This window comes from Hyla sarda, chromosome 11 (assembly GCF_029499605.1).
Source record: "Hyla sarda isolate aHylSar1 chromosome 11, aHylSar1.hap1, whole genome shotgun sequence".
NCBI lineage: Eukaryota > Metazoa > Chordata > Amphibia > Anura > Hylidae > Hyla > Hyla sarda.
The window spans coordinates 34498245-34522850 of NC_079199.1; the positions used below are offsets into that span (position 1 = coordinate 34498245).

At 40.7% G+C, this 24606-nt stretch overlaps 1 protein-coding gene and 1 long non-coding RNA gene across 7 annotated transcripts in view; one reads left to right on the forward strand and one right to left on the reverse strand.

Annotated features, from left to right (window-relative positions):
- Positions 1 to 24606, reverse strand: part of MIPOL1 (mirror-image polydactyly 1) — a 339635-nt gene that overhangs the window by 101788 nt on the left and 213241 nt on the right. For 4 of the 5 annotated variants that reach the window (XM_056545244.1, XM_056545246.1, XM_056545245.1 and 1 more), the window contains one exon: positions 14485 to 14583. The exons of the other annotated variant lie outside the window; for it this stretch is intronic. In XM_056545244.1, the coding sequence (XP_056401219.1) occupies positions 14485 to 14583 (99 nt within the window). The remainder of the gene's footprint in view (positions 1 to 14484; positions 14584 to 24606) is intronic. 5 annotated transcript variants of the gene reach the window in all.
- The window catches only part of LOC130295031 (uncharacterized), a 45545-nt gene that overhangs the window by 19678 nt on the left and 1261 nt on the right, over positions 1 to 24606 (forward strand). Inside the window, exon 1 of one of the 2 annotated variants that reach the window (XR_008848674.1) lies at positions 24373 to 24580. The exons of the other annotated variant lie outside the window; for it this stretch is intronic. This is a non-coding gene — a long non-coding RNA (uncharacterized LOC130295031). Of the gene's footprint in view, positions 1 to 24372; positions 24581 to 24606 lie in introns of those variants that run through there. 2 annotated transcript variants of the gene reach the window in all.

Below are 24606 nucleotides of genomic sequence, written 5' to 3' on the forward strand. Positions count from 1 at the left end.
ATGGGCAAAGGGCTTAGAAGCTTTGCAGCAAATTTTTAAATGTTCAAGATTAATTCCAAAATGAGAAGCCTGGATGCTAAAACAAAAACACCATCTCAAATCAACATAAAAACTACACACCTCAAATAATTCACAAGATTTAGAAATTTTTACTTTAGGCGGTTCACAAGAATTAATGGGGGCATCCATCAATAGAAAAACAGAGCTAATTTCTTCCAAAAACAACTGTAATAGTTTTAGTTATAACTGCATAACAGAGGCTGAAATAACTGTTTTAATAGTGGTTGTGGCTGCTCACAACCTGTGTAGTTGAGCTTTAAACACCATCCATTTCTTGTACTTATATTTATCTGTGTTACCCAATGAAGAGCTTGGCCTTTATTTTAAATTTTTCTTTGCAGGTGTATGCCAGGATCCCAACATAAAGGTATGCTAGCACATACCACTACATACTGGTCGCAGGCCTATTCTGTATAATAGACCAAAAATGATCTACTATTGACTACGATCAAAGCAATATTTACTTTTTTTTGTGGCACTCAAAAGCACAGTCTACCACATTGTACCCATCATGGTATAAGTCAGCATATCTTTTTGCAGGTTTCCTGACGTACAGTGGTAAAGTACAGCAAAACCAGGTGTAACTGACCCCATGTAGACAGTCAGTGCCACCAGTTGGGTATTAGTGTTCCATAAAAAGAGGGGTATTTTATGTTTTATTTGCAAACATGAAATCAAACACAGTTGAAGACATTTACTGACAACAGGAGTTATAGAGGAAAGTCAATATCATATTTATTCTTTACAGTCTAGTCCATCCCCTTTAGGGCCCATTGACAACCAGTGAATGCAGTTTAGTATTGTACAATCTCCAGAGAAATTCATTAAGCACATATATAACCACTGTACTTCTTGGGCAAATATTCCCATACAATGTTGTATGAATATGATGTGTTGGGAGTTTCAGTAAAGGATGGAAACACCCTTGAGGATGTTCAAACAGATTACACTGCCAAGTATGCAAAAACAAAAAGATCACCTATGCAAATAGTAATTTGGCAGCATAGTCCTGACCACCCACTTCAAGAGTAAGTTTAATTTGCAGGCTTCACATGATTAACCAAACATATTTTATGAAAAATGTCAGGTTACAGAACAGTTCACATAGGGCTAACTTACTTTCTACAGTAAACATACTTAGATGGAGCCATTTCTAGCTTTAATTAACAGTTTACACAACTTTTTGGAATTATGCAACTCATTTTTTTTGGATTAGACGGTTTAGGAGAAATCACTTTAGCAACTAGGAGTTTAAAGTAGGAATTACAGCAGGACACTATCCATATGTCTGTTCTGAAGATCAACACTTTTAAGTGAACTGGCCCTCAATGTTTTAATCCAGAACAGCCTCTTTAAAAGCAATATGGACACCTTTAAAATTATTATTTTTTCATTCTTGCTTTATATTTCATAGTTCTTTTCTAAAAAATGTGCTTACTTTGTGTGAGTTTTATTCTCTATTTACACAGCCTATATGATTCTTCCTTGATTGCCTTGTATCTGCTCTCCTCTCTTTCTCCAGCCTGTGTGAGCTATTCTCCAGGATTTTTCTTATCTTTCGCTGAGTAGCAAATAAACATTAGGAAATTTCGAATGAAGATCATTTAAAAAAAATGCTTTAAATTACATTTAAGAAAAAAAAAATCAACATCGCTAAGTTGTATATAACTCTGAATTCAAATAAAATGTAATGTTTATGGTCTGGAAGTTTAAGGTATAATAGTACAGTACTGGACAAGCTTGGAAGTAACCTTTTATTTAGAGAAATCTGTGCCACCATAGGTTCCCCTGATATACTAAAAATCCTCTTCATTCACAAGTTAAAGGTGAAATTGTCATCAGTGTCACCCGCACTAACTTGTTTGTGCAGGCTTGTAGTGCGGGTGACACTGAAGAAAATTACCAGAGGTTGATCAATGACACAGTTTGCCCATTATTTGCCTTATTTGGGTGGCAGGATTTGTGTTCAGGCGCACGCTGAAGTCATGGCTGCTGCTTCCTCACTCGGCCCAGTTGTGAGCAGGCTTGAAGAAACAGCAGTCGTGACGTCAGCGTGCTCCTGGAGCGCCGCCCGTGCACCAAGCCTGCTGCCCCAACAAGGATGATAACGGGCAAACGGGGCCAAGGATTGGTATCATTTTCATCTGTTGCATCTGCACTACAAGCCTGTACCAGCAAGTTAGTGCAGGTGACACTGATGACAGATTCAATTTAATACTGTTCTCATTGATCCCATGGTGTCTAGCTAAATGGAACGGTGGTCAGACATATGTGCTGCCGTGCAATCCAACTTCATCAGCCTGTTTAAGATAGCTGAGCACTGTACTGTATTACCACTAAACATGCACTGCTTTAAAGTCCTGTTCATCCAATAGCAAGACTATGTGACATATTAGAAAGTGGTTTGGTCTTTATGGTAATTTGGTATAATTTGGAAGACTTAAAAAATTTGTAATAATGCCTATCGTGTCACCACTTTCTTATTTTTTGGACAAATATTCCTTACTGCATGTAATACTGTAACAAATACACTAATAAGAAAATTATAAAAAGTGGTTAAAGGGTGGGACTCCATTTTAGGGATTCCAGCATGTAAGGCATTTGAAAAAGGAAGGGAGCTCTATCTGTTATCCCATTACTGAATCGTAATAGGATTATGGGGTGCCGATGGTTTATCATGGCCGGCAGAGGCCTAACAAAGGTCCCGGATCTGCCATGAGCTTCTACCTATTTTTCTAGGGAAGAAAAGAAAAGATAAAGTTTAATACCTAAAAAGTCCCACCCCCAACAAAAACAATAAAAAACTATATCCATCTATTTAATCTTTAAAATTCTAAATTAAAGAAAAATTATTAACAGTTCACAGTGGGAAAAATAAATATTTGCTACAACTGCAATGATAACAAACAACCAGTAAAACAAAAGTTACTAGGTACTTATCATACAGAATTCCCCCTGCCCCCACTCAAATTAGAACCAACTACAATCCGTCCTTTTAAAAACAAGTACTCACACGGCTACGTTGACAGAACAATAAAACAGGTATAAACCACGGAATACGGCAACATAAAAATCTATTTTTTTTCTATTGTCATTATTTGTAAGAGAAAAATCAATGACAGAGAAATAAAAAAAACTATAGTTCTTTGAATTCTACAAAAAAACATATACGGTAGTTTGATCCCTAAAGAGTGTACAAAGGCTGACTTCAGGAGTTTAAGATTGGAGAGCTTACTAGAGATGGTGTCAGTGATAGGAGATAAAGCCTCCATATAGGTCATGTGGGGGGGAAAAAGGCAGGAATTGTTGGCTGTTTCTAATTTCCAGATGGATACATGGCCACAATCATATCAAAAACATATTCAATGGAAATTAAAAAAAAGCAAAAAAAAAGCAACTCTTCCTCAGGTAAGATGCACTTATCTGATGAGTCTTGTTCATACTCATGTTTTCTGAGAATTCCAATAAATTGTTATACGGTATATATTTTTTATATGACTGTACCAGTGTATCCATTTGGGAACTGTCTGGCACCAACCTGTAAGTGGAACACTTTGATCTTTGAATTGTGCTGATTTATGTGTTGGGCATTGATAAGGAGGCATCTGACCTTTAAGAATTGAGCTAACATGCCTGTTGGGGTGCTGCACCCTCAGCGCAATGCTATTTGGCGAGTGCAATATTTGCATTTGATTTATTTTTTGGTTGCGGCCTTCACTAGGGGAGCACACTCCATTTTGTTTACTTTTTCTATAGTTCCCTGTAGGTAAGAACATATTTCAATAAATAAAAAAAAATGTTCTGTTGTGACAGAAGCTTTTCACAGTTTTTATTTTTTACATGTACTATGCACAGTCTATATAACATATATATATATATATATATATATATATAAACATTATCATTTATAGTAATTGCATCTGCCTCTGTCAACTGAGCCTTGTATAGACCAGCTGACCATCACATATACACATAGCACGTCAAAAGCCACATATTGCCATAAATTCACAACATAAGCATAACTCATCTTAAACACCAATGGCATGGTATGGCTAAAGTGTATCTTAAATAACTACAGCAAACCAAAATCCACTGTATGACTTTAAATAACCAAAATTTAAGAGAAAAATGTGACTTTATTTGTAATGATTGTGATGTGGCAGAATGGATTAAAAAAAAAGTCCACCAGAATATAGAAGATTTGAAAGTTTGAAGATAACCAAAAAATTAATTTCCTGATGAATATTTTATTTAAAAAATACAGGGGCAACCTAGGGGAATGGCATTTGTTGTGGCTTCCATAGGTCCGTAGGATGGTGTGGGAACCTCAGAACATTCACGAGATGTTCGGAAACAATTTGTTAAAAAATTTCTAATAATCCAATTGCCTCATATTTTATATAATAAACCCCCAAATTGGAAGGTGTTCTTGAATATTTGTTGACTTTTCTTGTCTGAACTGTATGAACAATTTACCCACCTTGACTCTTCCTAATTCCTACAAATTGGCTCTCTCATCCCATATGTAGACCCTTCCACCCCGGTGATTGTACAGTACTAACACTTCTAACCTCCTACCATGCTTAAACTCACAAACATGCTTTCTTTTGCTTTACGCTTCCTCATCTCAATTTCCATGCAGGAAGTGGCACACTAACACTAAGTTTCCTGTAAATTCCTCCTGTCTCAACACTGCTCTTTCTCATGCCAAACACTAGTACCTCTCACTAATAAATTCCCTAACCCGCACTGTCTCTGCCAGCTCTTCTCGGTGTTTGGCTCACTCTGTAGCTTTCCCTCCTGTCACCCCATATTTTAGGAGAAATATTAATGTATAATAAAACATTGTATTTGTATGTGTGGTGCATAATTTCTGGTACTTGCTTTAGACACTTAGGCCGCATGTGCAAATATACTGAATTATTTTAAGTGATGTCTGGTGGTTTTACTTTAATTGATTGGTAATATATCTGGTAATGAGATGGTACCAATAGTAGGGTATAAAGCCACAACACCACTCACTGTAAAAGATGGCTACAATATTCTTTGGAAAGGAGGTAAAATTGTTGGTTTACAAAGACAAATTCTAAGATCTGACCCTACACCAGGACATAAAAATATCTTATTATTAATCTGTCTGGAGACCAACCATGTAAATAAATGCAACTCATACAATATGCAAGCAAACAGATACAACAAAGGTAGGCCATACACCTCTTGATCTAATGAATATGGTGGCCTCTCGACTATCTTGAAGGGAAAAGGGTGAGAGTCCTGTTGGGTTTCAATTGCCCAATCTTTTTCTTCTTCAGATTACCTGATCCCAAAGGTGCCTGGAAGCAGCTTTTACCATTCTCCATTTGGCTGTTATGCCACCTAATGAGTGTTTGGCTGACAACTATCTGAAATATATTGACAGCTATAGACATGAAGATACTAACATAGTGTGAAGTTAGCACTTTTTGTCTAAGTGGGGTGTTACGGTTCGATCTGCAGGACCTGTAGGATAGTCTATGGCATAGTGTGTCATTCTCATCACTGAGCTGAGGACCTTCTTGTCTCCCCTCTTCGAGGCAAGAATATCATTCTTATCATTGTGTTTGGGCAAAAATTTTAAGTACCTGGCCATTACAAAACAGTAAACATTAAGTGAAGCATAGTATAGCTCAATCACATGACTGATCACATGCAGAGTTTGCCACTTAAAGGGGATTTTAGTTGGTCACTTAATGGGTATTTCTGGACCAGTTTGCACCAAAAAAACTGGCTTACATGACTTGCACCAAATTTTTGTGTGTTTAAGATACTTTTTTTGCTTTGTCTGATAAAAGGTGTGGTTTAGTGAAAAGGGGATATGACGTTATCTTGATGCCATGAGCTATAAATGTGCCACATTTTGGTACATGATTCTGGTGTATAAGTAGGCCAACTAATACATTGTGTAAACTTACGCTGACCACATTGTTTTAAGCTGTTAAGAAATCATCGTCTGTCAGACAAAAATCTTCCCTTATAATAGGGAATGTTTGGCTGATTTCTGATATACAAAAAGGGCTGCATGAACCATTGTTTGGCCATCCCCACACAAAGTTCGAGCCGGGTAATAAGGCTCTGTAAAGGAGTACTGATCTGAGATCGGCATACATTTACTGCGTAGGTCCAACCATGTAACAGGGCCCTAAGACTATAGAGCCTGAGCGACTGTTATTAATCTAGCACATTCATAGACTGTCTAGTCTACACAGTCTAAGGACCTTATTAGCCGGCCTGATGCCCTGTAGTAAACAAATCTGGTAGATCAGTGCTTGTTTACAGAGCCCTTACCTGGCATGAGCATCAGTGGGGAGGGCCACATAAATGATTGTTAGATTATTTAAGTGGCTCCCACGAGTTGGGTATAAGTTACAGGCTGATTGCTGACCCTATTACACATGGTGATATTGGCCTGTTTGGCTGATAATTTCCCTGCATAATAGGGGCCTTTGAGCATTACTGTCATTAAAAGCAACTTGTTGTTGACCGCAGCAGGTCTCACTCCCTAGACTAACTGCAATCATGAGTTACTAGCTGTGGAAGTGGGTGCCATTGCTCTCCGCACCCTGGCCAGCCGAGAGTTCCGTACAGACTTCTCTATGCTGCAATGCTATCTGCTCCCCCATCTAAGAACTCACAATCGCAGCGGGTGAGACCTGGTGAGATCAACAATTTTTTTACATGTCCAACTGATGTGTCAAAAGTTTTTTTTTAATGCCAGTAACATGGCTTTAAGGCCAAGGAAATTTTTTTTTGTCCTTCATTGTGATCATATTCACCTTGGAACTCAGATATGAAAGCTTCTCCTTTTTAGGGTTTTTATTAATTTCAATGGAGACAGAAACCAGCTAAAAATTTACCCAGAGGATCTTTATAAGAGATTATATAAAGAGGAAACCTTAAATATGCTTTAATAAACTAAATATAGTGAAACTCTGTCAGACTGTAAAATATAGAAAACATTCATGTTGCAAGTTAGTTAAATATGAATCAGAGCAATAAATAAAAAGGTAAAAAAAAAAATGAATAAATAATACTTGACTTTACAACTGAACTACTTGTAATTTTATTAACATGGCACACACAACTATTGTTAAATGTCCAAAACCACACCAGATACAAGGTGTTGAAGCTGGAACCAGCTGGGAAACTGTGAGGTCTCAGGCTCAAAAATAGACCTATTTGCTTCTCACACTTAGCTTTCCCTACATTTAATTTAGTCTCGGTCTGAGATTTCTCCGATTGTGAAAATTTGCAAAACTAACACAGGTGGTGAAGTTTATTGCACAACATCTTTCTAGCCTGGCCATTAACGTGAGGTGTCCACAATCATCTATTAGGACAGACATGAGTATTTAAAGGGGTACTCCGCCCCTATCCAAAGGATAGGGAATAAGATGTCTGATCGTGGGGGTCCCGCCGCTGGGAACCCCCGATCTCTCCTGCAGCACTCGCTTGTCATTAGTTGCATGGAACAAAGATCTGATGACTCACGTTACAGGGGCCGGAGTATCATGACGTCACAGCCCTGCCCCCTCAATGCAAGCCTATGGGAGGGGGCGTGGCAGCCATCACGCCCCCTCCCATAGGCTTGCATTGAGGGGGCGGGGCGTGACATAACAAGGGGGTGGAGCCATGACATCACTATACTCCAATCCCTTTGAATAGGGGATAAGATGTCTAGGGAGAGAGTACCCCTTTAAGGCTCCTTTCACACTGCCGTTGCTCCCCGTCAAAAAAGGCTGCTAAAGCCTCTTTTTTTCCGTGTGACTTTAACGGCCATTTTCGTGATGGGGAGCAACGGGTATCAACGGGCAACTTCCATTTACTATTATGGGGGCCGCCGGGACCCGTTATTTTTTGACGTGAATAGCGGAAGAAAAAGACGGCTCTTGCAGTAATTTTTCTCCCCCTATTCTCCCCGGCTCCCCCGACGCCCGTCACACTGCCTTAGGGGTTACACAGGATTGGAGAAACAAAGTTACTTTCTTCCAGAAAAAGCACCACTCTTGTCCTCAGTTTGTAAGTGATATTGCAGCAATGTTTTATTAAAATAAATGGAGCTGAGTTGTAATGAGGAGAGTTGTGGTGCTTTTTTTGAAAGAAAGCAACTCTGTTTTTGTAATCCTAGAAATAATAGCAATATTAATGGTAGGTAGTATTTAATATTACATTTCCATGTTAGCTTTGCATATCTGTAAGCATGCTTCAAAGTTGCGATACTGAAGGTGATGAGCAGACATTAAAAAAATAAGCCATTAAAAAAATAATATATATAAACCGATGAGACTCCTTACACTACTACAAAACTAATAGGATATGTGCCTTAAAAGGGGTACTCTGCTCCTAGACATCTTATCCCCTATCCAAAGAATAGGGGATAAGATGTCAGATCGCCGGGGTCCTGCCGCTGGGGACCCTCGCAATATAGCAAGCAGCACCCACCTGTAACTGCTTCCGGAAGCGCTGGAGGCTCTCAGGCTAATTCCTCCCGACCACGGGGATGGAAGATCGTGACACCACGACTCCGCCCCGTGTGACGTCACGCCCCGCCCCCTCAATGCAAGTCTATGGGAGGGGGCGTGACGGCCTCTGCATCCAATACTATACTACCACCCAATGTACCCTCTGAATATAATATTACCACATACAATACTACCACCCAATGTACCTTCTGAATATAATATTACCACACATTGTACTCTGAGTATAATACTACCACACACTTTATCCTCTGAATATAATACTACCACACAGTGCACCCACTGAACATAATACTACCACACACTCTACCCTCTGAATATAATACTGCCAGACACTGCATCCTCTGAATATAATACTGCCAGACACTGCACCCTCTGAATATAATAATACCACACACTGTACCCTCTAAATATAATACTACCACACGCTGTACCCTCTGAATCTAATACTACCACACACTGTTGCCTCAGAATATATTACTACTATACACTGTGCACTTTAAATATACTACCACCCACTGCTAACTCTGCATATAAAACTAACACACAGTGGCACTCTTCCTTCCTGACACCAACGTCAGCCCACCGACGTCATTCAATGCGGATGGCAAATACTACCACACAATGCTACCACTGCATAAATAACTAACACACACTGGCACTCTGTCTTCAAGTCGTGGGGGTTCAGTAAGCTCCTCTGAGCTACTGCAGATTTTTACTTTCACTTTAGACGCTGTGATCGGCATTGTTCACGGCTTCTAACGGGTTAAATGATGGACAGCGGCAGGATCCTTGCTGCCTGCCATAAGCAGGGAGTGTCTGGCTACTGATGGTAGTTGACACTTAATGCTTTGAAACAAGCGCAGCTCCTGCGTTTGCTTCAAAGCCTCTTAAGGCATCAGGGTGTACAGGTACGCCCTGCATCCTTAAGTACCAGGGAATGAGGGCGTACCTGTACCTCCTGCGTCCTTAGGAGGTTAACACACATACATTAACCCCTTCCATATTAACCCCTTAAGGACTAAGCCCATTTTCACCTTAAGGACCGGGCCATTTTTCGTTTTTGCAATTTAATTTTTTCCACCTCACCTTCTAAAAATCATAACGTTTTAAACTTTGCACCTACAGACCCATATAAGTGCTTGTTATGACATCAATCAACTAATAACAAAATCTACCTTAACATCAAATAAATATATATTTGTTGGGTGAAATTGAAAAAAAAAAAAGCCAATTTGTAACTTTTGGGGTTTTCCGTTTCCACGCAATTTCTGGTAAAAATGACACCTGATCTTTAAATGGTCACTCTCATTTAAACAAATTTTTGTTATTGCACTCCTTATGTTAAATAAAAAATATTTTAATATACTTTGTTTAAGAAAAAATTCAGTTTTCTACGTTTTATTTGTCATTATAAAAGCTCAAGAGCACATTTTCCCCCACCTCATACACAGACCAAAGCCCAAACACAGGAAGTGCAGCCTGGAGTCCTGAGGGGGTGTGTCCAGCCTCATCCAATCATAGCTCCTCTCACATTTAACTGCCATATGCTGTTGGTTGGACCCCGCCCCCCTCAGCAGTCCAGGTTGCACTTCCTGTGTTTGCGCTTTGGTCCAAAGTCTGTGTATGAGATGGGGGAAAATGTGCTCTTGAGCTTTTTAAGCACAAATAAAACATAGAAAACTAATTTTTTTTTAAACAAAGTATATTAGAAATATTTTTTTATTTACCATATGGAGTGCAATAGCACTTGCTGTTGTTGCCAGTTGTTGGCAGTGGCGGTTGGCAGCGGTGGGCTGCTCTAGCAATGCCACTGCTTGGGGTCCGTTACGCCACTGCATATATCCATTATACATACACACATCATGCACACCGGATCGGTTTTAGACGAAGTGTGGCCCTTGGCAAAATTAAAAGTGGGGCCCCAAATGCTACAATATCTTACCAGCAACACAGTCACATATGATATGCTATGGTCAGTCATTATACAAAGACTAACATTACCAATAATACCATTATATAAGGCCCAAATCATACTGCCATACCAGGAACACTAACATTGCCAACAAACAGTGACTAATACCGTTATACTGTTACTGAATAAAACCACAATACCAAGATCAACCTCACCCCCATAAAGTGACCATAAAGTTGTATATACCAGCTCAACACAGAATATGTATAGCATATTAGTGATTACATACAGTTACATCAGGTGACCTCTTCTGTAATTTGAGTCATTCACTTCCCTTTCTTCTCCATTTAGCCCAGACCGTTATGACAATTTCTTCCAGCCACAACTCATCTCCACAGAATCTGCCAGACAAACATTTTAGGCTCTGCATTTCTCCTGCATCTTCCAAACTTTTTCACAACCTACACAAATTTCCCATACATAAAGCACAATGTCCAGGGTGATGTCACACACAGTATAAAAGGACCCCATTTTGTGCCCCACACAGTGAGTGTGTAGGTAGGTCACTCCATTACATACATAGGTTGTCCCCCATTAAGTAGGTAAGAAGGTTCCCCCATTAGGTATGTTTATAGGTCTTCCCCATTAAAGGGGTTATCCAGGCAGCTGTGGCACTGACGCTGCTGGTCCCCACTCATCACCGCTACTTCCTGGTTTCTGGTTATATTGCGGACACCACACAAGTGCCCATTCAGCCAATCAGTAACTAAGGCAGGACACCGCTGTGGCCAGTGATTGGATGTGCAGGCATTTCCTGTTGAGATGACACAACAGTAGTGTCGATGAGCGGGGCCTGAGGGCATCAGTGCAGCAGCTGAAGGGAATTAAAGGTAAGTATGGCTTACTTTATGCCACCCTGAGCCATATATAACATTTTTGGCCTTCATAACCCGTTTAATTAAATAGGTCTCCCTCATTAAGTAGATAAGTATGACACCCCAATAGGTCAATAGGACCCTGATAAGTAAGCCCCCCATCTGGTAGGTATGTACCATTATCAGGTAGGTATGTGTTCCCCAATAGAAAAGCTAAGTAGATAGGGCCCCTGGTAGGTATGTCCCCACAGTAGGTAGGCAGGTAGGGCTCCCAGTAGATAGATAGGGCCCCTGATAGGTATGTCCCCACAGTAGTTAGGGAGATAGGGTAGCTGGTAGGTATATTCCCGTATAAGGTAGGGAACCCCAGTAGGTATGAACCCACAGTATGTAGGCAGGTAGGGCTCCCAAATAGGTAGATAGGGCTCCTGGTAGGTATGTCCCCCCAGTAGATATTTAGATAGGGTTGCTGGTAGGTATGTCCTCATATAAGGTAGGCAAGTAGGGCTCACTATTAAAGGAAATATGTCACCAGTGTCACCTGCACTAACCTGTCGGAGCAGACATGTAGTGAAGGTGACACTGATGACAACAGGGGATCTCAGGTAATCTTCTACATTAGCTTCAGCTCCAGACCCGGCTTGGGCGGAGCTTAGTGATGTCACCGCTGCTGCTCTCTGCTGGGTCCTGCTGCTAGAGAACAGCAGCAGTGACAGCACTAAGCTCTGCCATGCCCCAAGCCGGGCCCGGAGCTGAAGCTAACGTAGAAGATTACTGGAGATTCCCTGCACGGAACGGGACAAGGCAAGAACCGTTGTCATCAGTGTCGGTATCGACAGGTTAGTGCAGGTGACACTGGTGACAGATTTCCTTTAAATAATGATATTTTCTCTGTACATAGGTAAGCCCCAGAGGGTAAGCAGAAAACACACTAATTACATCTTCTGCATCACAGCATGGACTTTTACTTGCTCTGTTCTAGCTGAGGCGAACGCTGATGAGTGATGTAATCATGCGCGCGCCTACGCCGAGACCCTGAGGTCCTGCATGGCTCCCATAATCCTATAGGCCGCAGCATACAGCTACGGTCTGTAGCTTTTGCCCCGACATAAGTGTCAGCTATATGTACAGAAAGCTGTGCATACAGGCGACAGTGGTGTCCTGTAGTCCCAGTCTAAAGTCCCATGCCCTGGGGGCCCCGCTGGGTATGTGGCCCAGGTTGCCCACCCTAATGCCGGCCCTACATACACATCACACCCACACACACACTTCATACACACACATAAACACCGCCCTGCATCCTCCATCTGCCAGTGCAGCAACGTGCCCTGTATTCCCAGGGGGCCCCATTGTGGATGTGGCCCAGGTTGCCCCCCTAATCTTGGCCCTGCATACACATCATACACACACATAAACACACACACACACCTCTCCCTCCTCCTCACCTGCATCCTCCATTTGCCAGTGCAGCAGAGTGTCCTTGATTCGCAGGGGGCCCCATTGTGGACATGGCCCAGGTTGCCCCCCTTAAAGCAGGCCTTGCATACACATAATACCCCCCTCCCCCTTTCCGTCCTCCTCCTCACCTGCATCCTCCCATCTGCCCATGAGACAGCGGGGGGGCGGGGGGTTCGCTGCGGGGCCAGTCACCCGGACAGCCCCACAGTCACATACTGCCGTGTCCACGCCACTCTGAATGAGAGGCGCATGTAACGTGCACGGCAGCGGCACTTAAGAAGTGATTTTTCAAAGAAAAAAAAGGTTTCCCTCCGTCTCTGTAGTATATGCGCCCTAAGGCAGCCGCAGCCGAGCTGCACCTTAAAAAACACGTTGCCAAGCGGGCCCCCCTGCCAATGCTGGGGGGCCCTACCAAGACAGGGCCCCCCCCCCGTACCGTGGGGGGCCTCCGCTAAGCCACTGAGTTTCCCATTTTTTAAAATCTTAATGTTAAAAATAATGCGTATTCTTAGTGTTATAAAAGCACACTATTTTCAAGATATTAGTTAGCGGTTAGTGAATGAGAACATGACTATCCATTTGGTGCGTGTTGAAAGGGTTGGAGCACAAACATTTATTACCTATTCAAAAGACCAGGATCAGGGGTTTAGAGCCCCCATTTGAATGAAATAACAGTCCATACATTTTCTTGATAACCGACAAGAAACTAAGGTCTTGCAAACAGTGAGGAATTAAAGCACAAAATACAGGGGTCCCTCAGCTTACAATGGCCTCCGGTTACAATAGTTTCAACATACAATGGTCTTTTCTGAACCATTGTAACTTAAAACCAGACTCAACATACAATGCTACAGACAGTCCAGATCTGTGAAACTTGTCAATGTCTAGAAGATCTGACTGATCAGAATGGGCATTCACTGGTAAAACACCTGTATTACTGAAGTGCATGCACTGACTGGATGTCTGGTGGCGCCTCCCTACTATACAGGAAGGTACTACATGTTCTGCATTACTTACCTGTGCCAGGGTTAGCTGCTCCTTTGGACATCAGGCAATGGCGGCTCCATTTTACTTTTTCAGGACATTGCATGAACTATACAGGACCCTGAAGAAGCTCCTGTCCGCTACATTGACAGTGATTTACAACTTCCAGCAGCTCTTTCTTACTTTTACTTTGTTTTAGTTTTTTTAATCATCACTTTTTCCTGTTTTTTAGATGCCATATTGAGGGTTCAAAACCATATACCAGGTTTCCATAGAGTTATCGTTTCAACCAACAACAGTTTCCACATACAATGGTCGTCCTGGAACCATTTCATATTGTAACTTGAGGGACCACTGTAATAGAACTTTCCATATATTCATTAATTTACATAAACCACCTTAAATGAATGCTGTTGACTTGACCAAAGGGCTGTGGGTCCACTCTGGACTTGGAACTATAGAAACGTTCTTAAAGGTCAGTCCACCATTGACTATAACAAGAAAATGTTCTTCTGACATGAAAGCAATGTAACACAAAGGTACATAGTTCTAGGATTGTCACAAACACAACAGCCCTCAATCTTAGGTGACAAAAAGTAAAAAATGTATATTTATGGAAGAAAAATAAGAAGCCTTTCCTACTAAACTGGGTAGTCATAGAAGAAGAGGTTTCTACCTTGGACGCTGGATCAAAGGTCTTCTGCGCAGTTACAATATCCGTACAGATCTGTTTGCTCTCTCTCAGTAGATGAAGCTCCTTTTCCAGATGTTTGCACTGAGGAGGGGGGATAATAGAATATCATGAAAAGAAACATTTTAGACACTTCTAAATTCATCTTAAAAAAAAAAAAGTTTCTTCTGACTTATTGGCAATGAGTGAAAAGGTGCTTTTAGGCATGCTGGCGAAAGGAATTTACAATATTATGTGTTATGAAGGGAGATAGGAAAAAAAGAGACAGGAGCTTGGGATGGATAGAAACGTTGTATGGAAACTATTTATACCCACACTGGCTGATCTCCCCCATGAAGCTATGGCTGTCATTCATTTCAGATTAACTAGATATTTCTCCTGCTCGCTGATGGAAGGACATGTTTATTTGTCAATTATGGTCTTTAGATTTTTATTACTGTAGACTTAGATTTCGGCTAAAAGTGCTACAAGTGTATTACTATACAGTCATTCAAAGAACCCATACAGATGTCCATTCTTAACAACAGCTACCAAACCAGACATGCGTCAGCATTTAGGAAAGAAAACCTTGTGATACAGAAGTTGCTAATATTACATATCACTTACATCTCTGTATATTATGTACTCGCACCAGTACCTGTACCCAATAGGATTCAGAGTCAAGAGCTGGCCAACCCATTATAGAAAGTGGTTGGCCTACAACCTAAAGCTTGGACTTTAGGCTCAGGCCATGGACTTTGGTTCTGTGACATCAAGATCGCAATGTTGCAGTCTGATATCGCACCTAATGGTTTTCAATATGGTCAAGTTGTGACTTTTGACATAACGTGGCCACAACATACCAGATGGCACAAATTGACTTTTGGATGCAGGCCAGACTTGACTTTGTCAATATTGACTTCAATACATGTCACATGCAATGTTTGTGACATATTTGTGATTTGGATATTTTTTTTTACAATCGGACCACACCTGTGCCAAAGTCACAGTCATATCACTAAAATATCTTGGTTGTGTGACTTAGAAGCTATTTGCTGTTGTGTAAGCAAAGTTGCTGTGTAGACCAAGCCTTATTCTAATGTGCATGACAATAGTGTGTCACATACATTACATACTTGCATGTATGGTGGAAGCTGACCGATCTCAACATTAATGATTTTGACTTGTTCAGGAGAAAAGCAGCAACAGAAGGGTCTGGTAGCCACTCATCCCCCTCCCTATGGTAGTAGAGGTGTATGTTTGGAAGACCCGAGCCCAAAGGCCATGTGTTATCAAGTGGTGGCCCACTGTTAGGGGCCCATGGAAAGAAAAGCTATTGAGTTGTACCAACATGAAAGATTCCACTATCCGGAGGAATGAATTTGTCAAGGATATTGTTTCTGATGGAGGCTCATTTTAATCTTTGCTTGACCCATTGTATAAACATTTGTGAGTTTGGGACATATACAGTAGCCAGATTAATATTTCCCCTATTAGACTGACACAAATAAAACACAAGGATCAATATCACAAGTGTCTAACCAACCTAATCTGTATGTATTTGGTATGTGGGAGGGAACACCAAAGACAGATGTTATGTGTCACATATCTAGCACCATGCACAAGACAGAACTAGACAGTGCATCTGTTATTCAAAGTACCTTTCAATATTGTACGCTACAGAGACAGTAGGATATTTTGGTTCTGAGGCTGTCCATACACAATCCGGTTTTGATCAGGTTTCAATTAGGATTTTTGATACAGTATTTGAAGCTAAAACAAGAAGTGGATTCATAAAAGAGGAGAATGTACAGGTCTAGACATCAATGTAGGAATCGGTGCTTACAATGGCTGCCTAGTAGGAACTCAGCACATACAATAATTTTCACATTTAATGCACCCAGTGGTGGGCAAATCTCTTGAGCAATAAAGCATAATTCACGCCTTTTAATTGAGAAAAATTAGTAAGAAATCTAATGTAAGATTTTGCATCAAATCTAGAGCTTTCAGTCCATTAATTGACCCCACTGAAATGCATTGGAATTGATGGAGAATGTATTATTCCAGATAGTGAATTAAAAAAAAAAAATATTTTTTGGAAAGAAAAAGATGATCAAAATACAAGTCCATATAGCCTTGATACGTCTGAAGATCAGGGATTCCCACTACAAGCTGGCCATAGTCTTGGTACAGTCAGTGGTCAGTAAGGTAGAAGGATAGAGGATTCCCAGCATATGCAGTGCAGTAATGATCTACAGCGTGTAGTAACAGAGAGAAGCTCAGTGCAGGACACAGACTGAGGAGTCACACAGCGCAACACAACACAAGAAGCATTGGACAAGTTCTCCCATTAACATCCTAGTTAGGCATCAGCGAGCAGAGCATCTGGGCTCCTTCCTATAAGCATTGCCAGACTTTGCTTTTCTTAACTAAAATAACCAAACTTCCTCGGCCACAGACATTCGGCTTCTTTCATCCTTAAGTTAGCCGTACACTAGACACTGAGCTGCTTATGTTCAGCCATGCCAAAGATCCCGCTGTCACTGGTTCCCAGTCAGCTCCAATGCAAACACTCCTTTTTCTTAAGGACATGTGTTTTCATTGGTCGCCTTCCTCCTGTCCCTCTGCCCACAACCACATGTCAGGCGCAGGGCTTCCTTCTTAAAACAGGTTGATAAAAATAGTTATTGAAACCGGTAGAGGAGCTAAGTGTTAGCGTAGAAAGGGAAAGTTTTCCCTCTGTGGGCCCATAAAGGCAGGTTCATTTCCTTGTTCTATACAGCTGAGGAAAAACAAGCACTGCTCATCTGTAAATTTAAGTCTTAAACACCATAAGGTTTTCCACTTCTTTCCCTTCCATTCTATTGTAGGAACCATATGGACATGATAGTAGAGATGTCCATTATGTTGGTAGGACGCAACCTAACACAATGGCTTCCTCTAGACGTCTTTACACCTCTTTGGAATACTACTGCTGTGGAGGGCTCCCGTTGATGGTGCCAAGATGGTCAATATTTGAAGGAAAATGGCATCTCAGGTTGTACTAGCTAAACTGAAGGAATTTTTATGAGAAAATAATATTTGTAAAAAGTGAAGTTTACCCTTCGGTGTTCAGCTCAATAAACAAACAAACAACAAACCAATGCAGAGCTTCTGAATTGAAGCCCTGGAGAACACCGTATAAAATATTTTGGTAGCTGCAGTAAATAGGCAATATTTAAAATGAAAACAAAAATGTGCGAAAGGGGGTTATCCCATTAACCATTTTCATACCAAAAGTTCTTAAAGTCTGTTATTAGTTGTCTTTGTAAATCTAAGTGATATACAGTGTTTCTGGTATACAAATATACCCTTCATAAATTCTTTTTGCTTTAACACACACTTTTTGGTGCTACTAGTCAGGGCTGCTGGGGACATGCTCTGGAAAGAATCAGTCTCCTTCACCTTCTGGCAATGACAGTATAGTTCCTTGTTACTTTACTACCCATCTTTCCAGTCCTAAAAACTGAGAATATTTTTTTCCCAGCTATACTGCCATGTTACTCCAGAGCTTTTAATAAAGCCATTTTATTGACTGCCCTGCCTGGAACAAATAATCACTATGCGGAGAACTGACTGGAGGAGAGTGACTGAGCATATGTGTCCTCTAGCACTATTTTTTTATACACCTTGCCCAGGGGCATAGTCTAGCAGGTAAGGGGTAACTTATTAGGGAAGGGGGCACAGCTTCAGTGCAACTACTTGTACTGAAAATTGTGCTACAATTTTAGAGTAAAAGTGGTCTAAACTTAGCTTAGATAGTCTAAAGAGGCACCAAATTTACCAAATGGGATGAGCCACTGAGATAAATCTGGAAAAATTTTCGACTCTCTAAGTATCGGAAAGCATTAGTAAATCTGTTTCAATATTATTCATGGTATACCCCTTTCATTCTAAAAAAAAAAAAGGGTCAATTGTGTATTGTATGAGGAAACCTATATAACTTTGCCATCTCTTATCTGTATCACTAGTTATTTTGCTTTTAATGGTATCATCCTAAAACCTCATAGCATTGGGATGTTTTTGTATGTATCCTGGTGTATCTATCATGTCACATTTTTTTTGCACTGTGGATCTGACTCCCTGCTCTGACCTGTTTTTAATTGTGGTTTATTTTCCTATGTACCTACTACAGTATCTCAAGGGTCTAAATAGGACTACTCTAGGATCAGGGTTGGGTTTACTGTAATACCAAAGTCCCAAAGGGATAAAAAAAAAAGGCTATTGAGGAGGTGTGATGTCATAAATGTTTTACATTTTAGAGATGAACGTTATGTCATCTTTTTGACTGGCAAATTCTACATCTTTGCATTCCATTTTGATTTAGCAATAGTAAGATTTATTTGATCAGCTATGCCATGAAATCCCATGTTAACGCCTCCACTATGGTATAAAAGTATATATATATTTTATCTTATCTAATTCATGAAGAGATTGTTCTAGCACTGTCACCTACAAATCAAATCTTCTGTTACTAGGCTGAATACTGTTGGACTGCTGCTTAACAAATGGAAAGACTAGATCTAAAAGACCCCCTAATATCATGATATACAACTTTACAATGGAACCCATGGAAAATGTTTTACCATTCTGAGAAACCCTTACTAAAAAGAATCATTCATTCCTATTCCTTTGGAAGGTAGCACACAGAAACCCATGGCATGGACAACATTAGGGTTGCCACCCAGAAAGTATTTTACCAGCATAGCCAGTATTTTAATGCCTCTGCCGGTAATTTTGTTGAAAAAATATGCAAAGGCCGGTATTTTTTAGGAATGAGCCCCCAGCCACTGCGGACAGAATCAAAATTATGCACCCTTAAAGCCACTGCCCTTGCCCTGCCTGCAGCAGCTGCCGCAGCTCACTATTATTAGGTCACGGCCCAAGCTGCAGCCACTTTAAAACAGTGTGCTGCGGTGGTGGTTGCAGGTGGCGGTGGGAGCCTGCTGAAGACATTCAGGACAGGTAAGTAAGTACAGGCAGCTGGGGCACGGAGGGGGGGGGGAAGAAATTGAAATGAGTAAAAAAGTATGGCACGGGGGGAATCAATTAAAATGGTTAAATGGTTATGGCACGAGGGGATTGGTGGGAGGGGGGGATAAATCAATTGGAATGGTTATGGCACAAGGGGATCAGTGGAAAGGAGGGGATGAATCAGTTGGAATGGTTATGATAAGTAAAAGAGTATGGCACGGGGGGGGGGAATCAACTGTAATGATTATGGCACAGGGATCAAAAAGGGGGGGGGGGTGGAATTAATGTGATGTCACGCATATATAATTAAATGAGCAAATTAGAATGGCAGGTTTTGGGCAAGAAAGGTGGCAACCCTAGACAACATACACTTTTTATAGTCCTTCCTATACTGCTGTATAACATAATACTGGGCTATTGCACGGTATCTCTTACTCCCCATCTCCCTCCACCATGCTCCATAGACTTTTATTGTTCGCAATTTGATCCATGAGTGAGCCACAGGACATAGAGTAGACATAGGATAAAACTGAGCTGATATAATGCTTAGCCCATCCCACATGAAGCATCACTGAATAAGCTGAAAATCAATCTCTGACTTGGTTACAGGAAACCCTGGATCCCAGTTAACCATGGAAAGGAACCACAGCAGTGAAAAATAATTACAGAGTTATCCTGTAAAGCAAAAATTCATTATAAAATGATCTGATATATCCCATTGACATGTCAGATGTTGGCAATGGTCATGGTCCTGGGCTGTTTAATTTCTTATGTGGCAGAGGGGCCATTTGGTCCCTTCATGTACCAAGATCCAGGTAAAACTGCTATCTCTGCACCTCTATAGCTGTTTTACAAGCTGAATTCTAAAGGTCCCAGTACACTTTAGTGAAAAGACTACCGACTCTGCCGGCAGTCTAATGTGTATGGAAGCCTCCTGACTTCTCCTCCAACAGATAAAGTCAGGGGAGAGAAGGGTCGGGCATGTTGACCCTATTGTTTGAAGAGAGAAAAAGCTGCCGCCATAGATACCTGACAATGGCTTACCTCTGGGCATCCTGCAGGTTCACGTGTATTGGGGGACAGGTGTGGACCAAATAAATGTTCGGCTGGGAGCTATTGAAGGTGTATGGACACCTTGACTCATACCTTTGCTTAAAAAGGTGGTGCAGTGTGAGAGAGTAATAACCATTTGTTTCATTACTATCATATTTGACTCTATAATGTTGAATTTTTTTTAAATTCATATTCATGTTGATGGTACAATAGCCCATAACATATGCTGTAGTCTGGAACCTGGTCTATGGACCAGATTTTCCTCCATGACTTGGCGGCCTAATACATTGAGCCTTTTTTTATGGCAGACAGTGACTTATCTATCTCTTTTTGCCCTACTTTGCCATGATACAGGAATTTTTCTGTTACCAACTTTTTACCAATGACATCAACTTTCAGAAACATAAAAAAAAAAAAATATATATATATATATATATATATATATATATATTGGGGAATATGCAAAGCAGCTCATTACACCACCTTTTCAGGTAGTGTTCCCTGGTATCAGCTTGGCTCCTGTTAAGGAATTTGAAAAGCTGATCGGGATTTATGCCAAGCAAGACTACTCCCCAAAAGGGAAGTTTCTACCCATCTGCAGACAGCTGTTTCGTGGTGTTTGCCACTCGTCAGTACAGAGCAGCCAAGCCAGATCACCCTGCTCTGTACTGACGAGTGGCAAACACCACGAAACAGCTGTCTGCAGATGGGTAGAAACTTCCCTTTTGGGGAGCAGTCTGGCTTGGCATAAATCCTGATCAGCTTTTCATATTCCTTAACAGGAGCCAAGCTGATACCAGGGAACACTACCTGAAAAGGTGGTGTAATGAGCTGCTTTGCATGTTCCCCTACCCAGAATGCCCGCAGAGTGCTAAATGGCCTTCTGAAGCTCCGTCATACCAGGAGTGGTAGCCTCTCCCTGAGGTAAATACTCATCCCCTTTAGCATATATATATATATATATATATATATATATATATATATATATATATTTATTTATATATATCATATATATTGGTAAATTAAATTATATGAAGAAAAAAACCATATAAAGCATCAAACAGACCGTGTGAAAAAAGGCCTATTGGATGTATATTAATGCATAGTAATAATATTAGTCGCATGCTCCAAGTTCTAACAAGACTCACAGGCTTCTTTAAATTCTCATGTTTGTTAGTCATTGGTTAATAGTTCATATGTACCCTCCATATATTTATGTGTGGTTTATCCAGCCATTCATTGTGGATTTACAAAATAAATATACTTGCGTAGGAGAAGTCAACAATAATGAAACACAGTGAATAAGAGGCCATTAGAGCTAAACCAGCATATGACAATATCCTTGCCTGCAAGAGCTTATACTTGACAACAGAAATGGACAGGGTACATTGCACTGCACACTTCAGATACTACAAGCTTAAATAGAAACCAACACAATGATACACCTTGAATTTATTACATTTCTTGTTATCCATTTTGTGCTAGCATTACAATGGGATGGGCCAAATAATCTAATATTCCTAATATATATTTTTGTATATTTGTAACAGGACCAGTTTCATAGTATATTTGGATGTTCCCACTGATAATAACATTATACTACATACAAAATATAGTATCAACTTTGATGCCTTCATTCTGTGTGGCAGAGCTAAAAGTGGATATTGAAATGGCCAAGGATGAGCCGCTCATATGTTGTAAATAAAAAGTTGTACTGGGCTGATAAGGTAATATATGGTGTGGAAAGTGTAGCAGCATGGAGGCTGTGGATGCACTGGTGAAGGCTTTGCTTCTGGGAACAAGGGCACATTGTAGCTTACAATCAGAGGGGTATTGTGGGGGGCTCTGGGAGGAACGATGTTTTGCAATGGGGACACTTTGGATGAAAATAGGGGGAATTTTGGATCTTAGAAGCATATGGAGGTTGTTACTGTTACTGACAATGGAAGGAATGATGTCTAGAAGTGAGAACATTGTGGTTGGCAACGTGGGCACTGTAGCTAGCGTGGGGAGGTTGGTTTTAAGGGCATACTGCGGCTATCACCACACTAAGGGACATACTCTGACAGGGTACAGTGCATACCTCAAAATGATAAAGGGTGGTTCAGAAGCACGATTTCAGGTAAAAATCCATCTTTTTTTTATTAAGTTAAGCCGTAAAAATATGAGTCAAATCCACGAAACATAAAAACATTACGCATAAGGTCTGACGCGTTTCATTCTCACAACACAAATCAGACTATGATTAGGGTCATAAGACTGAAACGCATTAGAACAGATGTGTAGTGTCTCATGCGTATTGTTTCACTCAGATACAGATGTAAAGCCCCAAGCCCTGCTGTCTCTCTATGAAGGGAGTAAATAAAGAAGACAGTTCAGTGGAGTTTGACATTGTTCCCCATGCTGTTCATCTTTTACACACTGCTTGAGAAGAGGAAGAGCAATGAGTGACTGCCCCCACACACATACAGGCCACCATACACACATACAGGCCACCTTACACACACATACAGGCCACCTTGATATATACTTGTGAGCTCTGCTCAACACTGTAAAGGGAATGCATGCCATGCCTAGGGTAATAGGGCTTATAAGAGTGTGGCAGGGGTGACAGAGGCATATGGTATAATAGAGGGAGAAAGAAAGAATGGTGATAAGAATGAGTGAGAAATGTCTAAGTCCGTCCTTTGGGTGGCCCCAAATACACTAGAATTACAGCCACATCCATTCATAGTGTTGTGGATTTATGATTGATTTCTTCCCTTACTGTGTATAGGGGTAAAATTAATGGTGAACGTAACTTTCATTTTTGCAAACTTATTTGTGACAGATTTGCACAAAAATATTGCAACACAGATGGAATCACCCTAAGGCCGCGTTCACATAATGGACATTACCTAGAGAACGGGGCTTCGACTGAATCAGTCCACATGGACTGCAATGTATTCCATGCAGTATTCTACCATTAGAATGAAAGAGCTCATTCTTTTGGCAGTTGAATTGCTGTCAATGGGATTCCACTGCACATTGCACACTACAGAATTTCAGCGGCCAAAATTCTGTAATGCCCACTGTTCAGCGGAATCCCATTACAAGCAGAATTTCAAAACTGAGTTTTGTCTTGAAAATTCCATAGTGTGAACCTAGCCTAATGGGGTAAATATATAAAATATGTATATTCATTAAAATTTTTAATTGACATCCTTAATAAACTACGGTCAATCAGAATCCTGTGACTGATTCCCTTATTCTGAAGAAGAACCAGTTTGTGATATTCAATCAGTGACCAACACTAAAAAATATAAAAATAGGTTCCATAGCAGCTAAGGTGTAAGCCATAATGTATCCCCTACTATAAACAATAAAGAATATTAGAAGTTGCCCCCCCAGCTATAAGGTCACTAAACTCCCCATTGACTTTAATATTCTGAAGAATAACCATACAGAGTATATTGTCTCATATATTAGAAAGCATTATATAAGCATAATAAAAATACTAATATGAACGTCGCCTGTGGTAGAAATAATCTTAATAAAGAGCGGCTTTCATGATGACGTTCATGTTTTATTATAGTAAAATAAGTCACTCGTATAAACTGCAGCCATGTATACCTGGATTCCTGTAAGAGAGTAAGCGGCTTTACCAAATACTTTGCAGGAGTAATTAAATGATGCTGAAGAAACTGAAGCCTCCTCAGGAAAAAACGTCCCGCCTTGGTCACGAAAGAAAAAAAAAAAGCCTGGCACTAGGATTAGAAGCAGGATCCCCTTTCTATGGTGTAGCCACCTTAATACTGTGCTACTCCTGCAGCCCATACATAAAAATAACACAAGCGGTTATTTGAGAAAGAGAAGCCATAAAGTGCAATTACGACATTTCTTGGTATCAGCACCTTCCTCCTGTGCAGCCCAAAATAAGCAACCACGGCCATAATTATTTTTGTTGGCCCGAGAAAGCAAAATGGTCCTGTCAAGGGTTAACAAGAGAGGTGCTCCTTGGAACTTTTAGCCGAGAAGGGATGAATGGAGCAACACTGTGAGCAAATCTGGCTTGGCGACTCA